Source organism: Sinocyclocheilus rhinocerous, unplaced genomic scaffold (assembly GCF_001515625.1).
Source record: "Sinocyclocheilus rhinocerous isolate Xijiao unplaced genomic scaffold, SAMN03320098_v1.1 scaffold721, whole genome shotgun sequence".
In the NCBI taxonomy this organism is placed as follows: domain Eukaryota; kingdom Metazoa; phylum Chordata; class Actinopteri; order Cypriniformes; family Cyprinidae; genus Sinocyclocheilus; species Sinocyclocheilus rhinocerous.
In genome coordinates, this window is record NW_015656165.1 from 832,526 (window position 1) to 849,892 (window position 17,367).

A 17,367-nucleotide genomic window follows, 5' to 3' on the forward strand; every position below is an offset into this window, starting at 1 on the left:
TAGCAAAGTGTCATTTCTTCAGTGTTGTCACATGAAAAGATATAATAAAATATTTACAAAAATGTGAGGGGTGTACTCACTTCTGTGAGATACTGTATATATATATATATAATTTTTAATATTAATTTCCTTCCTTTGTATCCGTTCTCTTCACAGGTTTATCTGTCAGCATCTCCACCTTCAGTCTGGTGGCCATTGCCATTGAAAGATACAGCGCCATTTGCAACCCGCTGAAGTCCAGGGCATGGCAGACCCGTTCTCATGCCTACAAGGTCATCGCTGCCACATGGATACTATCTGTGGGTATCATGGTGCCCTATCCTGTGTTTAGTGTACTGGTGCCATTCAACAAGCCGAACAACATCACAGCTCACATGTGCAGGCTTGACTGGCCCATCAGTCATGTGGAACAGACTTGGTGAGTCTTTTGGCTACTTTACTTGTCTTAACATTGATGCAAAAAAAATAAATAAAAAGAAAGCATATGTATATGTGTGTATATAGTGTACATTACAGCTGTAATGTATGATAACGGCTGTCAAAATTAATGTCTTAATTGTGCAATAAATAATAAAAAAAATTATATAAAGTCGGCAACACCAAAGCTCCAAAAGTATCAAAAATGTAATTAAAAAAACTTTCGCATAGCGTGTATGCGAAAAATAAATAAATACATTTTTGATACTTTTGGAGCTTTGGTGTTGCCGACTTTATATTAAATTTTTTCTACTTTTTTTTTAGTCAAGCACCCATTTGAGGTTGATGTGCGTGCTTTTGTTTTCATCTTTGCAATAAATAAAAAAAACAAATATTGCACAATTAACATATTAATTTTGACAACCCTAATACATATATATGGAAAAATAGATGCTGCTGTCACGCTTGTGTAGATGAAAGGCACACAAAGGCGAAGGTAATCCACACAAGAGTTTAATTAGAGTCCAAGAAGATGATAATCTATAGATACAAAGGGAACACGAAGCAAAACAACAACAATACCGGACCAAGACTGGAAATGAGAAGGGCACTTAAAGGGGTCATATGATGCGATTTCAATTTTTCCTTTCTCTTTGAAGTGTTACAAGCTCTTGGTGCATAAAGAAGATCTGTAAAGTTGCAAAGACTAAAGTCTCAAATCCAAAAGGCAAATGAGGGACTAATGACAAGACACAGCTGAACAGATTGATGAAATCAAATAAAAAACCATGACAACTAACAAGGCTGAGGGCAAACAGAGCTGGCTCAATCAGCTCCTTAGTTCAGTAGTCAGGGCACTGATCAGGGAGTCCACCATTTTAAGGGCTCTCTCAATCGCAAAATCCTTCCAGTGCTCTGGAACGTTCGCTCCCTGAAAAATCCCACAATGCACTGCAAAAACTAGGGAGCATTGGTGCTCACTATGCTCCCTTGCCATAAATTAAGTCACATTTCTGAAGCGCGAGACATAAACCACACGAGCCAACTCGATAAATATAATGATACACGATAGGTGATTTGAAAAGACCAACCATTTTTTTTGTATATTTCAACATAAACACACATCGCTAAACGGGTAATGATCACATCTAGTTAACATTTATAATTAATATTCGTCTGAAATGTTGTAAGAACATGTAAAAGAACAATGTTTAAAGAGAATAAAAAATTATATCAAAAAGAGATTGGTCCTGCCTGTTGTTGATTAATTACAGCTGTGAAGTTCTATAATGTTGTCCGTTGATGTTGTACGTAGTCATGTCACGGGAAATTGAGTAATCACTGTCCCAATGTGCAGTGAGCCAGGGAACCGAATTTGTGTACAAAATATACTGATTCACGAGCTCGGGAGCTAGGGAGCTGATTGGGACACACCCACTAGGTCCAAACTGACAGAAACTGTGACAGCTGCGTTAATTGCTTAAATATTTGAACTTAAATATTTTTTATTAATTTAATATTTAACTTAAATATTTTTTTATTAAAATACATTTTTATGCAATTAATGCAACATCTATTTTTTTCATGGCATATGAACATGCTATCAATTAATGATAATATGCAAAAAAAAAGTAAAAAAATAAAAAAAACTTAATTTGGTACTGGCACACTGCCTGTGAAACAGCTCTCTGTGAATTCAGGCATCTGACACTGAGCTTTCTTTCGCGGACAAAAACACACAAAAGTATGTAAAAATACCCGTTTGTGGTGAGTGACCTTGTAAACACAGTCTTAAATGAGTTTACTGTCATTGATGTCAATCACAGAACAAAAGAAAAAGAGAAATCACTCACTTGAAACATGAATAAAGAGTAACCTATATTCAATTTATAGTTTATGCATATACAATTTATAATTTATGTGAAGATTTTTTAAGTTTACTTAAATTAGAAGTTGTTGTATTTTTCAAAGCCTATTAACAATGATTATGGCCTTCATTAATTATAGGCTACTTAGTAACAAGATTTAAACACATATTTAAAATATACCATCTTTATGTTGTTTCTACATTAACTTAGAGACTCAATGTGAAATCATGACAATGTAAATAGTATATTAATATGTGATGAATAGCGATTAATTACATAAAAATGTGCAATTAATTAGTTCGATTGACAGCACTACACACACCTTGGCAATATAATCGCCATTGGCTAGTACATTTTTTTGTTTACTCGCCAGACTGATATACTATATTCTGTTTCTGCATGAAAGGAAATAACTTTTATACCAGCAGGCGGTAGTAGTCCATATTTGTCAATTCAAAAAGAGAAATGTAACGCGTGTTGTTTCTATATATGAGCGTCACAGTTCTTACCACGCTCTGGCTCGTGGGTTCTTGGCTTTGATCCTGCCATGTTTTCTCACTAACATGCCCCAACTTGGAAACTCATGGCTATATCTTTCTATAGATATGATCTATGGATATAATCTTTCAGTTGCACTTTATTTCAATAGTCACTATAAGTACATTTGCAACTACATATCAACTAACTCTCAGTAGAGTATTAGTAGACTGTTAGGTTAGGGTTAGGTTTAGGATTAGTATAATAAGATAATAATACTCTAATAATGGTAGTTGAAATAAAGTTACAAAATTACTTTTAGTTAGTAGAATGTCTAAAGTGGACTATCAAAATAAAGTGTTACTGATCTTTCAGACATCACTTGAACACACCAGTAGCTCTGCAGGTGGAAGAGTGGACAACTTTGGGTCACCCCCTCATTGCGGCCAAAAATTGAACATCACACGATGAGTCATTTCTCAAAAATACTAAGAATACTGCTATTAATAAAAAAGACACTATTCGTAAACGGAGTGTCTATTTACACTAAGTGCAAATAGTCCGCCTTGTTGGCAGAGGCTATTTACACTAACTCCACCCACAAATGTGTGATAGGGATGGTCAACACTATAATAGATGGTTGACAATCTTCAGCTTCAGTGGCATAGATGGTAAAGCGCGTTCCGTAGTCTAGTTGACGCGATCGATCCAGGTTCAAATCTGCATTTTACCGAACTTTTTTTTCTCCCTTTTCAAATCTCGTATCACATCGGAAAGGCATTTATTTTCAATAAAAATTAAGGAAATAATAAAAAAGTTGAAAATAAAGTATCGGGTAGGGTTAGGGTAAGTGTAGGGAGGGCTTTATTGTCCCAATAAGGTGGCATCCATTTAATAATTGTAATTAAAATTATAATTTACACTCAATGCGTTATTACTGCATACTGTTTTATAATGTACTATAATACTGAGGTGCAGATAATTGCCACTATTTGCAATAAGTAGTATAAATAGCAGAAAATCCTGCTATTTTAACATAGTGTAAATGGAATCTATTGCTATCTGCACTTAGTGTAAATAGCATATTGTTAAAAATACTGCTATTTTCACTTAGTGTAAATAGCCATTGCTATTTGTACTTAGTGTAAATAGCATCTATCGCTATTTGCACTTAGTGTAAATAGCATCTATCCCTAAGAAAATATGCTATTTTCATTTATTGTAAATAACATCTATTGCTATTTGCACTTAGTGTAAATAGCCTCTATCGCTATTTACACTTAGTGCAAATAGCCGCTGCCATTAGTAAATTATGTAAAGCCATTCCAGTGCTCAAAGTTCTATAAAACAGCTGAACAAAACAAGCAACCCAAACAATATAACAAGAAACAAACACAGACACACACTGCCTACTATGGGATATCTACAACTATTTCCATGTCTTCAATCTTTTTTATGTACGGAAATCACGCTTTTCTCCTCTCACAGACGCACACACGGTACAGACACGCACTTGCGCACACACACGGAGACGCAAACAGAAAATCGTTGTCAGAGCTGCGGCTGCCCCGCAAATTTATCAATAAAATAGTTTTGCAGCTGAAAAGCTGTACATGACATTTCTCAGTAGCGAGGTTCTTGAAGCAGTTCAACTTAAAGATTCGCTATTAGTAGACACTGCTGCTGAATACTGCTGAGAGACGCACAGACGCAAATATTCACACGCAACACACACACACACACACTTGCATATGTGGTTTACGGGGACTCTCTACAGGCGTAACGGTTTTTATACTGTACAAGCTATGTTTTATATCCCCTTATATATATATATTATGTTGCATCTTTCATCTTTAACTTTGAGACCCCGCCCTTTCCCGTCTAATAAACTCTTCTCATGCATTCTCATGTTGATGCGTGTGCACATCTGTGAAGCCTACATTTTCCGAAGTGAGGAGGGAACATTACTGTTTTTATTAATTTTCGGTTTCAGGTATGATTCTGTATTTCCATCAGTTTACACTGTAATGACGGTTGCAAACTCGCGCTGTGTTGAGAACCACTGGGTGTAAAAGATTGACTGTGTCCCACCAGAAATAAAGAACCAGAGAAGCTGCTGGTATTGGTACAACACAAACCAGGTTATTTAAATGAGCTTTGCTATCTATCTATCTAATTTTTTGTCACATTTTTACATGTGATAGCTTTATTGCAGCACTCAGTTAATTAATTTCTCTTGCATGAGTTTATATAAAGCTGAACACATATTTATACACTTTTATCTCACCTTATTGTTTATATTGTAAATATGTGTGGTTGTATATAAGAAAAATACAGTGATGGGGATCAGTTTTCAAATGTTTTGAACGAGTTTATATAAAGATGAACACATTTATACACTTTTATCTCACCTTATTGTTTATATTGTAAATATGTGTGGTTGTATATAAGAAAAATACAGTGATGGGGATCAGTTTTCAAATGTTTTGAAATGGCCACAACATAGTAAGTCGAAGGAACAAATATATTGATTGTTATTTTATATATATACACACACTGTATGTTACGTTGCTGTGGTATTAAAAGTGCACGACGCAGGAGAAATCCAAATAACAGTCTTTTAATGATAAATCCACACCAGAAACAGAAGGAATCCAGGAGCAAGCGGTAGCACAACACGAAAATACAAACAAATAATAGCAGACAGGGAACTAAGGAACAGTCAGGGCTTATAAACACAGGGACTAATGGGATAATTAACCAAACACAGGTGAACCAAATGACTAATTAGACTGGGAAAACTAGGTCACAGAGGAGACTCTAAACACACAAACATGTGACAGATCGCCCCCTCCCAGGAAGGTGTGTCCTCGCACCGTAAAACAATCCAACAGAGGAGGGAGAGTGGGGGTTCAGGAGGCGGACGTGGGGCAGGCAAGGGGCAGGCAATGGGAAAGTGGCATTGTTCATTGGTCCAGGGTGGAGTAGATGGAGGGAGGAGCCCGGAGCAGGAGGAGTCAGGTGGGGAACCAGAGGCCAGCCAGGATAGCGGCCCAGGGAGGAGTCGACGGAGGGAGGAGCCATGGTGGAGGAAGGGCGGACGAATCCAGGGTGCTGACTGACGGAGACGGAGCCGATGGGCAAGGAGTCCAGGATGACGCAGAGCAGACGGAGAGCCAGGGCGACACTGAAGACAAAGGCGGAGCCGAAGGGAAGGAGGAGCCTGACAGAGCCAGAGGGGCGGAGTGACGAGGCGAAGCCGGAGGAGTGGAGTCCCAAGGCTGCGGATGTTCGATGACTGACCTAGGCGGAGCCGGAGGGACAAGGGAGCCCGGTGGAGCCAGTGGGATGACGGCCACGGTGGAAACGAGGGAGCTTGGAGCCAAGACGGAGCCTATGGTTCGAAGGACCAAGGTGAAATCCAGGACTCGGAGGCTGGAGGCGGAGACAGGGGATCCTCATGCCTAGGCGGAGCTGAAGACTGGAAGTCCCGAGGCAGATAAGAGAGCCCAGATGGCGCCGACTGAGGGTGAGCTGAGGGACTGACAGGCACCAGCAGAGGTAGGGCTGAGGAACTGGCTGGTTTTTGAAGAGGAGGCGGGAGAGGGGGGCTGGGAGGGAACACAGGAGAACAGGAGCTTGGTGGAACCAGCGGAGATGCAGGAGATTCAGGGCTGGATGGAACCAGCGGAGACGCAGGAGATTCAGAAACACTGGGAATCACCTCCCCAACCCAGTCAATCAAATCCATATCAAAGATGTCCATAAGTTCCTCAATATATAGTCCAGTGGCCAGTTGCAGCTCACCCTCAGCGGCGGGAGTGTGGGCGGGGCTTCCCTCCAAGCCCTCGATCGCCACCAAAACTCCCTCGGGAACGGACGGTGTTGCCAGCTTACGCACTTGGTCAGAACTCTTTAGAGGCTCAGGCTCCGGGGGCGATGATCGGCTCAGTCGCGGCTTTACGCACTGGCTCATGTCTCGCGGCAGGCTCAGGCTCTCCGTCTGCGGTGGGCTCTGGCAATAGTTCCGTGCAGCGGGATGACAGCTGACTGGTCTCTGGTTCGTGAGGGGGGCTGGAGATGTCCTCCTCGGCGGGGCAGACGGAGAAATACAGTCCATTTCTCTCCAGCACCCACTCCACGAAAGCGGCGAAATCCTCCTTGGGACCGTTCGCTGACAGGCGTACCTTACACCGCTCGCTCAGGCTGATGTAATAGAATACGCAGAGTGAGCGGTCAGGGAAGTGCGTAAGGGATGAAAGATCTAAAAAGTCCCTGGTATGGTCCTCCAGCGAACGGTCCTGTTGCTCCAGGCACAGGAGTTGAACAGCTGGGATATCCATTCCGGGAGAGGGGAGAAACAAAACAAAAAAGAAAGAAAAACACTGCTATATTTACTCACTTGAGGGTCTGCTATTCTGTTACGTTGCTGTGCTATTATAAGCGCCTGACGCAGGAGAAATCCAAATAACAGTCTTTTAATGATAAATCCACATCAGAAACAGAAGGAATCCAGGAGCAAGGGGTTGCACAACACGAAGATACAAACAAATAATAGCAGACAGGGAATTAAGGAACAGTCAGGGCTTATAAAAACAAGGACTAATGGGATAATTAAGCAAACACAGGTGAACCAAATGACTAATTAGTCTGGGAAGACTAGGTCACAGAGGAGACTCTAAACACACAGACATGTGACAATATATATATATATTGCATAAGGGTTTCCATCTCACTACCCATGATGTTGGTTTTGCTTTGTGTAAATGAGAATTTTTTTTTCTAGCAACACACAAGTATTAAAGATCACACATTATAAATTTGTTTTGCATAAAAAGGTGCTTAACAATATTACACCCTCATCTCTTACATCCACTTCGTTGTTGGATTAATATTGCTTTTATTGCCTTTGTGATGGAGCTTGTAATGAATTTGAAAGCCACACAGGAAACAAGAAGAGAGAAAAGTGTCTTTGATATCAGATAAGTGCAGCATGGAAAGGAGCTGCAAGCCCAAAGCTGTCTGATAGATGAAAAAGATCAGAGGAACGGACTACCGGAGATGCTTTCAGGGAACACTCCCACGCTGCCATTTGAATATTATAAAATGACATCAAATTATGGGGTAGAGCTTTTTAATTTAAAGTTTGACATTCAAGTATTGCAATGTCTTATTGTATGCCAGAACTGACCATCTGACCACATTATTTTAAATACAGTGTGACTCAATCTGAAGCTTGTGTTGTTCATTGCAGATAATTTAAATAGACCGCAAAAGCTAGTTAATCAATACTTTAATGCTGTTGTACTGAATATCACTATGGCTGCAGGTAATCAAAACAATCAATTACATTTAGAATTCAGTACAACCATTAAGTTTGTGAGACACTTTTGGAATACTGTCTCTGTAATAATAAAATAATATTGTGCTGTACCGCATACCTTGTCAGTGTCATACGCTTGCTTAGCCCTTTGTTGTGATAAACAGTAAAGTGTTTAAGCGCTAGCAAAAGACAGTGTAAAGAAATACTCTTTGAGAGAAGCAGTCAATCAGCGGAAGTTAAAAGCAGATCGTAAGTGTATTTATTTCTTGTCTCATTAGTGTTTAGCGCAGTTGTCGTTGCTAAGAAATGCTTGTTTTGTTTACTGTGCTGAGACGTGCTGAAGTTGCATTTGGTCTCGTACTGTATCTCATATCTTGTCAGTGTCATGCGCTTGCTTAGCTCTTTGTTGTGATAAACAGTAAAGTGTGTTCAGCTGAATTCAATTTCCGTTTTGTCAAATGGGTATAAAAAAGGTTAGTACACTGCGGTAGCGGTCGTGGTCGCGGCAGCCCTCGAGTGAAGACCGAAGAGTGTAAAGACCATCGACTCTACCGTGCGACTCCACAGTGCAGGGAAACAGACAAGGGACATAAGTATCGCTTTTGACTCAACCTCTTTTTTACACCTTTCTTCACTTCTGTTTCTGTTTTTATGACCAACTCTTACTATGTGTTTCCATATCCCTACTATTACTACCACTCGCAAACCACGCATCACACACTATAGGCAGCGCAATCCTATCTATTACTAGTCATTCAAGACTAAACCTCATGGCCCTGACAGAGACGTGGATCAAACCAGGGGGCACTGCTACTCCTGCAGCACTCTCCAATAATTTCTAATTTTCCCACACTCCCTGTCTAACTGGAAGAGGTGGAGGTACTAGTCTGCTTATCTCTAATGATTGGAAATTGATTCCATTACCTTCTCTGGGTATTAGCAGCTTCTTTGAATCACATTCAGTCATTATTACCCACCCTTTTAAAATCCATTTCGTAGTTGTTTATCGACCCCCAGGACCAGAAGGTAACTTCTTGGATGAATTAGATGTGCTGCTCTCAAACTTTCCTGAGGATGGTACTCCCCTAGTTATGCTTGGAGACTTCAACATCCACCTAGAAGGGTGTGGCGCAAATCAAAAAATACTACTGACCTTAATGTGTATCAGTAACTCTCTTTCTTCTCTGCTAATGTCTCCACTGCTAAAAGGACATACTATCATAACAAAATTAACAATTCGTTTAACTCTCGCATGCTCTTTAAAACATTTTCCTCCCTCCTTTAAAACCATCAGTGCACAATTTTCCAAACCACAATCTGGCAAGCACATCTTACCAGCAAACATACACTCGTTCACATCCTTCTCTTCACTCTCTGAGGCAGAAGTCTGCAAACTCATCCTTTCTAATCATCCTACTACTTGTCCGCTTGATCCTATTCCATCTCATGGAAGATCAGGCCCTTTCTTTCAGAACATGCAACACAACTCCTTGTTCAAGCTCTTGTTCTGTCCAGGCTGGACTATTGCAATGCTCTCTTGGCATCTCTTCCAGTCAGTTCTTTCAAACCTTTACAATTAATCCAGAATGCGGCAGCAAGATACATTTTTAATGAGCCAAAAAGAATGAACGTCACACCTCTGTTTATCAATTTGCACTGGCTACCAATAGCTGCTCGCATAAAGGCATTAATGTTTGCCTACAAAACCACCACTGGATCTGCACCCCTTTACCTAAATTCATTACTTCAGACTTATGTGCCCTCTAGAAGCTTGTGTTCTGCAAGTGAATGTCGCTTTATTGTGTCATCCCAAAGAGGCACAAAATCACTTTCATTTTTAAATTAAATGCTCCCTCCTGGTGGAATGACCTGCCCAACTCAGTCCGAGCAGCTGAGTCCTTAGCCATCTTCAAGAATCGGCTAAAAACACATATTTTCCATCTCTATTTGACCCTCTAACTCTAGCACTCTCTATTCTAATTCTATTCTTTATAGAAAAAAACTTGCCCCTTTTAGACTTGCACTCTGTTTATTTACTAACTGCTTGTTTTCTTAAAAAAATAAAAAATAAAATTTGCTTCTCTTATCTTTTTGTATTCTATCTATTTGTTTTCTTTTTATTTATTATACAATTAACAAAAGCAAAAAAATTTACAGAACAAACTGTAAATTTACAGTATAAATCTGTAATTTACAAACAAGAAAATTTGAGTGTAAACTAGTAAATTCACAATGCACACTGCTACTAAAATCTATTTTGTATCTTTAACATAAACTGACAACCACCATGATAATGCAGGTGGTAAAAGTGACAACAATATGAAGAATCAGTTCATCACAAGTAGCCTTTCCACAAGCTGAAGCATATACTAATATATAGAAGGCACACAGAGTCATTCACACAAACACTAAACACAATCATGGTAACACACGACTCTTAAATAATGCAATAATGCATTCATTAAACAACAGAAGATGTAACATAAACCCAAATGTACATAACTGATAACAAACATGACAAAACTATTAAGATAAACAAAATACTTTAAAATGTGGAGTGTCACGCAGGGAATTCTGGGAATATAAGTTTACAGTTTTTTTTACTGTAAATTATACGTTGATTTGTTATTTTTACTTATAAAACCTACTTCTTTTTTTTAAAAACTTTTTTTCTTCTTAACCTATCAACAGTTTTTTCCCAGTAGCATCTTTACAATATTTTACAGTTAAAATTACACTAATTTTTTACAGTGTATACATACTGCTCATCCAGGTAACTGAAACCATCTTAGCCAATCAGATTAGAGGACTGGAACTAACTTTTGTATAAATTAATTTCAGACACCTCCGAATTTCAATCGAACCTTACATCTTCTTTGATCAATGCACCAAAACAGATCAGGGCTGTGTTCCCAAAAGTGTTGTAAGCCTAAGTCAGGGGTCTGCAACCTTCAACCTCAAAAGAGCCATTTTGGCCCCTATCTGACCAAAAAAATTCACGTGGAGCCACAAAACCTATTTGATCCACAAAATAAAGATAACACAGCATATAAGTTTTATATCCCTGCAATATATAAAAGAACTATAGTTTGTTGCATTAATGAAACCATAGAACTACAAAAAGAAAACTATTGACATTTTATTGCTGTTTGAGACAAAGGAAAACAACAAACTCTTACGAACAGGAGCCACTGCAGAGGCATGAAAGAGCCACATGTGGCTCTGGAGCCGCGGGTTGCCGACCCCTGGCCTAAGTAGACCACTGAGACCATTGGCGTCAATGGTTTAGGGGCATCAAATTATGGAATGGTTTAACCCATATATATATATATATATATATATTAGGGCTGGCTCGATACCACTTTTTCAGAACCAATACCGATCCGATACCAAAATTTCTAAATATCTGCTGATACCGATTCGATACAAGCGCAGTTTTTTTAATCAGTGTAGCAATGACAGAATTTTAATTTTACAAGTACAGACGAATATTCAAGTCAAGTTGACGTAAACTCTTCTCTCCTCTGCGGCTGTCTATCATCCTCCATTCAGCGTTTAAACTGCGTGTCGCATTCGATTATGACAGTCAAGGCAATCGCACTCGGGTGTGGACCAAGCAACCGTACCGAGACCCAGCTGAAGAGGTGGTCTCGGTCAGCTTCCAAACGAACTCTGGTACGGTCCGTTTAAGGTGTGAATATGACCCGACCTCGATCTGACCCATTTGCAGAAATTGCGCTCAGAAACATACAGCTTGCGCATGTAGTGCTGTTGTTTGCGTTTCAATGGCTTAAATCACTTGTTTTTAAACCACAATGCTTAAAAATGCATGCAAATGAAGATTTTTTGTGACCATGGCGCACAGAAACGTGAACGTGCTAAATAGGCTAAAGCTTGCCGCAAAAGTTACCATGAATATGTTGGGGGGGAACTAATAAGAAGATTTTTGAATTATTTATTAATTAACTAGTGTTTTCTGAGTCAGTGTCGCAAAGATGAAATTGATGATCCTGACTTGCCATCATGGACGCGAAAAGAAAAGCTTCTTTACGGATTATATAATGAAAGAGTTTTTTTGGATTTGAATTATTTAGTTTTGTGGTCATTTAAAGCTTTCTATAGATATATTCAGTGTCAGGAACGCTTGTATGTAGTATTTGTGTAATTTCAGAGACTAAACTTACCTGAAATTAGTGAAAAAAAACAGTGAGAGACAGGAGTTGCTGCTGACAGTTGAGCTGCCGCCCCGTTTCCATGGTGACTTCCTCCGCTCCGGTTCAGCGCGCGCGCCCATTAAAGCACGTAGAAGTCACGCAGAATTTATAATATAATATAATAATAGCTTTAGAAATGGTAAACGTGGTGCAGAAATAACATTGAATTTTTTTTAACGCATGAATATTCGTACACATGTATCATGAGGAACAATTTTTAAGCTTTATATTTTATGTATTTTTAAAATATATTTTCAAAATATATTTTAATATATTCAACAGTGCTTCATGTCAAATGTCTAATCTATTTATTAGGGCTATGTGGTCCGAAATAAACGTGCTTCTGCTAAATTTGGACTAAATTAGACGGACCAAACAAAACCCCATTTTAAGTATATATTGTGTAAATAAATAATAAATAAATAGCTTTAAATAGCTTATGATTCATTTGGAAAATGCAGCACAATACAGTATCACTAGTGATTTATTCTAATTTGTTGATTTTTTTGGTTTTAATATCTGCATACACTACCTTTTCATTGACAGATATTTTGCTCTCTTTCTCTCTGTTAGGTACGTCTTGTTGCTCTTCATTCTGTTCTTCATCCCAGGTGTGGTGATGATAATTGCCTACGGTCTCATATCCAGAGAACTTTATAGAGGGATTCAGTTTGAACTGGAGCAGAAGAAAGACTCTAGTGGTATGAATAATTTTTTAAACCCCTCACACCACAATTTCATTTATCCCTCGAAGCACTGAGTTGCCTGAAGCATGCCTGTTCACTTTGATAAACTCGACTACAATGGATTAGTGCAATCTAAAAGGTTGCACTAATTCTGAATTGTTTACTGGGTATAGTTTTTGATTCAGTGCTTCCTGCAATCAGTCAAAAGTTGTCATGCCATCATTTGTGATATTTATTTATGGAAACTTTTTTTTTTTTTCATGATGCAAGTGCTGCGAGTGAGGTTACTGATTTTTTTGGGGGGTGGGGGTGGATTCTCAGAAACTCAACAGACTTTTCCGTTCTCTCTCCATTTGTGAGAGAGGCTGCTTGACCCATGTCTCCCATGGCATGGACTGAATGCACTAAGGTCATTCTGAGTACCTCCCTGGGCATTAAGGCTGTTGTGTGTGCACCAATGTACTGGATGCGAGTTCTCTCAGGGAGAAGCTTTAGACAACTTCAGTGAGGTGTAAAGAGGTACTTCTGGGGGCGTTTCAGTTAAAGACCTCCACAGGTACCTATTATTAGAAGTATTCTTCAAAAAGTACTATTTGTACCTGTCTTGTACCATTGCTGTGATCAAAAAATGAGGCTGGAAAAAGAAAATGAGAGTAAATAGTGAAGTTAATGTTTTGGAGAAATCCAAGTAGGGACATGCAGAACAAGGTCTTACGTATTTAAACAGGATACTGGTTATACATGTTGTAACTCCCTTGTATCAGGTGCATGCAGAATGTTACAAGATACTTTCTATATAAATGAGCTGATGCATCCTCCTTATGTTGTTGTGCCCTGGCAAACCCACATTATGCCATCTGCATTAAACCGCGGTGTCACTAGATTTTTCTGTTGTCTTTGGACAGCGCAATGAACAGGTTATGATCTCATGCTCTAGGAATTTCATGCTTAGTAAATAAGTAATAATAGTCCAAATTTGAAAATATACTGTATACTCTACTTTCAGCAGCACTGCAAACCTGCAGTTCAGAATTTTGTATATTTTATTTATATATGCAACTTTATTAAAACAAAATATATACACAAATATGTATGTTTATACATGTTTTTGTAATAAATATAGGTATACCTTGCTAGTACCAGATTGGACCTCATTTTGCCACATTGCAAAGGTGCTCAATTGGTTTGAGATCTGGTGACTATAGAGGCCATTTTAGTATAGTGAAGAAGAAACCAGTCAAGAAACCAGTCTGAGGTGATTTGAGCTTTGTGACATGGCACGTAATTCTGCTGGAAGTAACTATAACAAAATGGGTACACTGTGGTCATAAAAGGAAGGACATAGTCAACAACAATACTCAGGTAGGCTTTGGCGTTTAAATAATGCTCTTTTCGTACTGAAGGGGCCCAATGTATGCTAAGAAAATATTCCCCACAACATTACACCACCACCACTAGCCTGAACTGTTGATACTAGGCAGGATGGATCCATGCTTTCATGTTGTTTACACCACATTCTGGCGCCACCATCCGAATGTCACAGCAGAAATCGAGACTCAAAAGGCAACCTTTTTCCAGGCTTCTATTGTCCAGTTTTGGTGAGCCCTTGGGAATTGTAGCCTCCGTTTCCTGTTCTTAGCTGACAGGAGTGGCAGATAGTGTGGTGATCTGCTGCTGTAGATTGGCTATTTGAGTTACTGTTGCCTTTCTATCAGCTCAAACAAGTCTGGCCATTCTCCTCTGACCTCTTGCCCACAGAACTGCCACTCACTGGATATTTTCTCTTTTTTCGACCATTCTCTCTAAACCCTGAAGTTGGTTTTATGTGAAAATCTTAGTGGATCAGCAGTTTCTGAAATACTCAGACCAGCCCGACTGGCACCAATAACCATGCCACATTCAAAGCCACTTAAATCACCTTTCTTTCGCTTTCTGATGCTTGGTTTGAACTTCAGCAGATCGTCTTAACCATGTCTACATGCCTAAATGCATTGCTGCCATATGATTGGCTGATTAGATATTTACGTCAATGAGCAGTTGATCAGGTATACCTAATAAACTGGCCGATGAGTGTATGTTAATATATAAAATTGTTTAAATTTGTAATAGGTTTCATATATGTTTTTACTTCATATGACAATATATTTCATATATAGAAATGTAATACATTTACATACTGTATATTACAATTGCATATTAGCTTTGAATTCCTGACTGTGACGTTTAGGTCCTCTACTGGTCATAGGTCTTCTCATTATACAGATTCGAGAGTCAGAGTTCAGCGAACTTTCGTATGCAACGGAATGTGAAATTTCTTCTGCATTTCTCGTGTTCGCATGGGTATGAATAGAGTGCAAAGTCTAGTGTGACTGCAGCTAAACAGAAATACCACCAATATGATTTTGTAAAGAACACTTTCGCTTCTTTTATGTACAGGCGTAAAGAATGGGTTGAACAGCGCACTGTCTTCTGGCCATGATGAGAGTGATGGGTGTTATATCCAGGTCCCAAAGAAGCCCCCCGCTATGGAACTTTCTGCTCTGACCACCTCTGGCACCGTCAAGGCGGACCGTCCACGGAGCAACACCTCAGAGGCAAAGCTCATTGCCAAGAAACGAGTGATCCGAATGCTGATCATTATAGTTGCCATGTTCTTCGTATGCTGGATGCCTCTATACTCTGCCAACACCTGGAAGGCTTTTGACCAAAAATCAGCCCAGAGTGCGCTTTCCGGAGCTCCCATCTCCTTCATTCAGCTGCTGTCCTACACCTCAGCCTGTGTCAACCCCATCATCTACTGCTTCATGAACACCCGCTTCCGCAAGGCTCTCTTGGCCACCTTTGGGTGTTGCAGGCGGCCGTGCCAGAACCGGAGGAAGAGGAGGGAAGGTGATGATGAGATCACTGGAGTCACAGGGGCGTCCATAACAAAGTTCAGTTATACCACTGTTAGCACGGTAGGGCTGTGTTAGCATTAGCATTGCAGGTTTTTTGTGACACGTACTGCTTGTTTAAGAGTTCAGATCACCAGATGTGTTCTTCTTTTTCATGGTGTCAACATGCTTTGTTCAATGTGTCATTTTTTATTTGGAAAATAATACCTCATTTGTCTGTTCTTTCTGCTGTAAACTGTCTTTCTGTGGTTGTGTCTTCAATTTATTTCATTGTGATACAATCAAAAGGTGCGGTACACAGGATGTGCAAATATGTAGCTTTATATTTATTGTGTAAGATCTTTAGAGAACTCTTCAGAGGATGATCTTATCATGCATGGGAAATGTACATAGAGAAATACCATATAAATATTCTTGTATCTTCGATGTTATGGAACCAAATACTGCATGTTGCATGATCAAACAAAAGACTACACTTGTAGATAGCTGCTTTCCGGCTACAAAATGGTACATTTTATTGTCTATTTTGAGTGTTGTGATGTATCGTCTGTATTTTGTTCTCCGTTTTGTTAGATTTCTATAATGGCATCTTTGACTTAATGAGCTTTGCTTAAATGGCACCACTGAGAGTCCTTCTTTTGTATATTCTGATAATGACAGATGGTTTTGTAGAAGACAATGTTTAATTTGTGCTCCTTCTTTTCTGATGCACATGTCCTACAAGTTATCCTACATGAGGATGTATCAGGTGGGCAAGGCAATTCAGTCTTCAACAGAATCAACAGTCTCTTGGAAATCTTCACCCCAGTTGAAGTGATGCCATGGTCAGTACTGCCAAGCTGCATGACAGGTTGGAATTTTTAACGCCTTGGCACTGGAGATTATGATATAAAAGGAAAATAATAAACTGTAGAGGGAAGTTTGATGTGATTGCCTTGGAGGCACGAATGTTCTAACAACATTCTAGACAATCTCACAAAAAAAAAAAAAAAAAAAAGATTTCAGTCAATCTCAAATTGCATTGCTCTAATCGATTTCTTCCTTATTGCTGAAGCTAATGAGACACCTGGGATATTCGGCTTCTCGTCTGGCCCCAACGAACCCTCTCTGAATATATGAAAGGAGATAAGCTCTTGTTTGTGCTGAAATTAATTTATTCAGCGGTTCGTGCTAAACGTGAAAGCTGGATCTGCACAGCGAAACCGAAAGTGTTTTAAGATTCAACCTCAAAATGATTGATCGTTCATGAGATGTTTGTGTGCTTATACTTGGTTCATCTTGTTATCCACTGAATTGTTAAAATGCCTGAATGGCCATATTTTATACAAGAAACCCTTAAAAAAAATTTTGTTACTTTAAATAAACATTAATTGAAAATACAATTTTAAATGCCAAGGCAATATTTCTCATTTTAATTTAGTAGTAACCTGATGTAGCCAACAAAAAAAAAAAAAAATACAAATAAAAACTATACAGACATATACAAAA

General features: G+C 39.1%; 1 protein-coding gene across 1 annotated transcript in view; it reads left to right on the plus strand.

The window, feature by feature from the left end:
* Positions 1-16,784, plus strand: part of LOC107719744 (cholecystokinin receptor-like) — a 28,388-nt gene extending 11,604 nt beyond the window's left edge. Inside the window, exons 3-5 of the mRNA XM_016527236.1 lie at positions 157-418; positions 12,873-13,000; positions 15,422-16,784. Coding sequence (XP_016382722.1) covers positions 157-418; positions 12,873-13,000; positions 15,422-15,957 — 926 coding nt within the window. The 3' untranslated portion in view covers positions 15,958-16,784. The remainder of the gene's footprint in view (positions 1-156; positions 419-12,872; positions 13,001-15,421) is intronic.
* Positions 16,785-17,367: the final 583 nt, after the last annotated feature.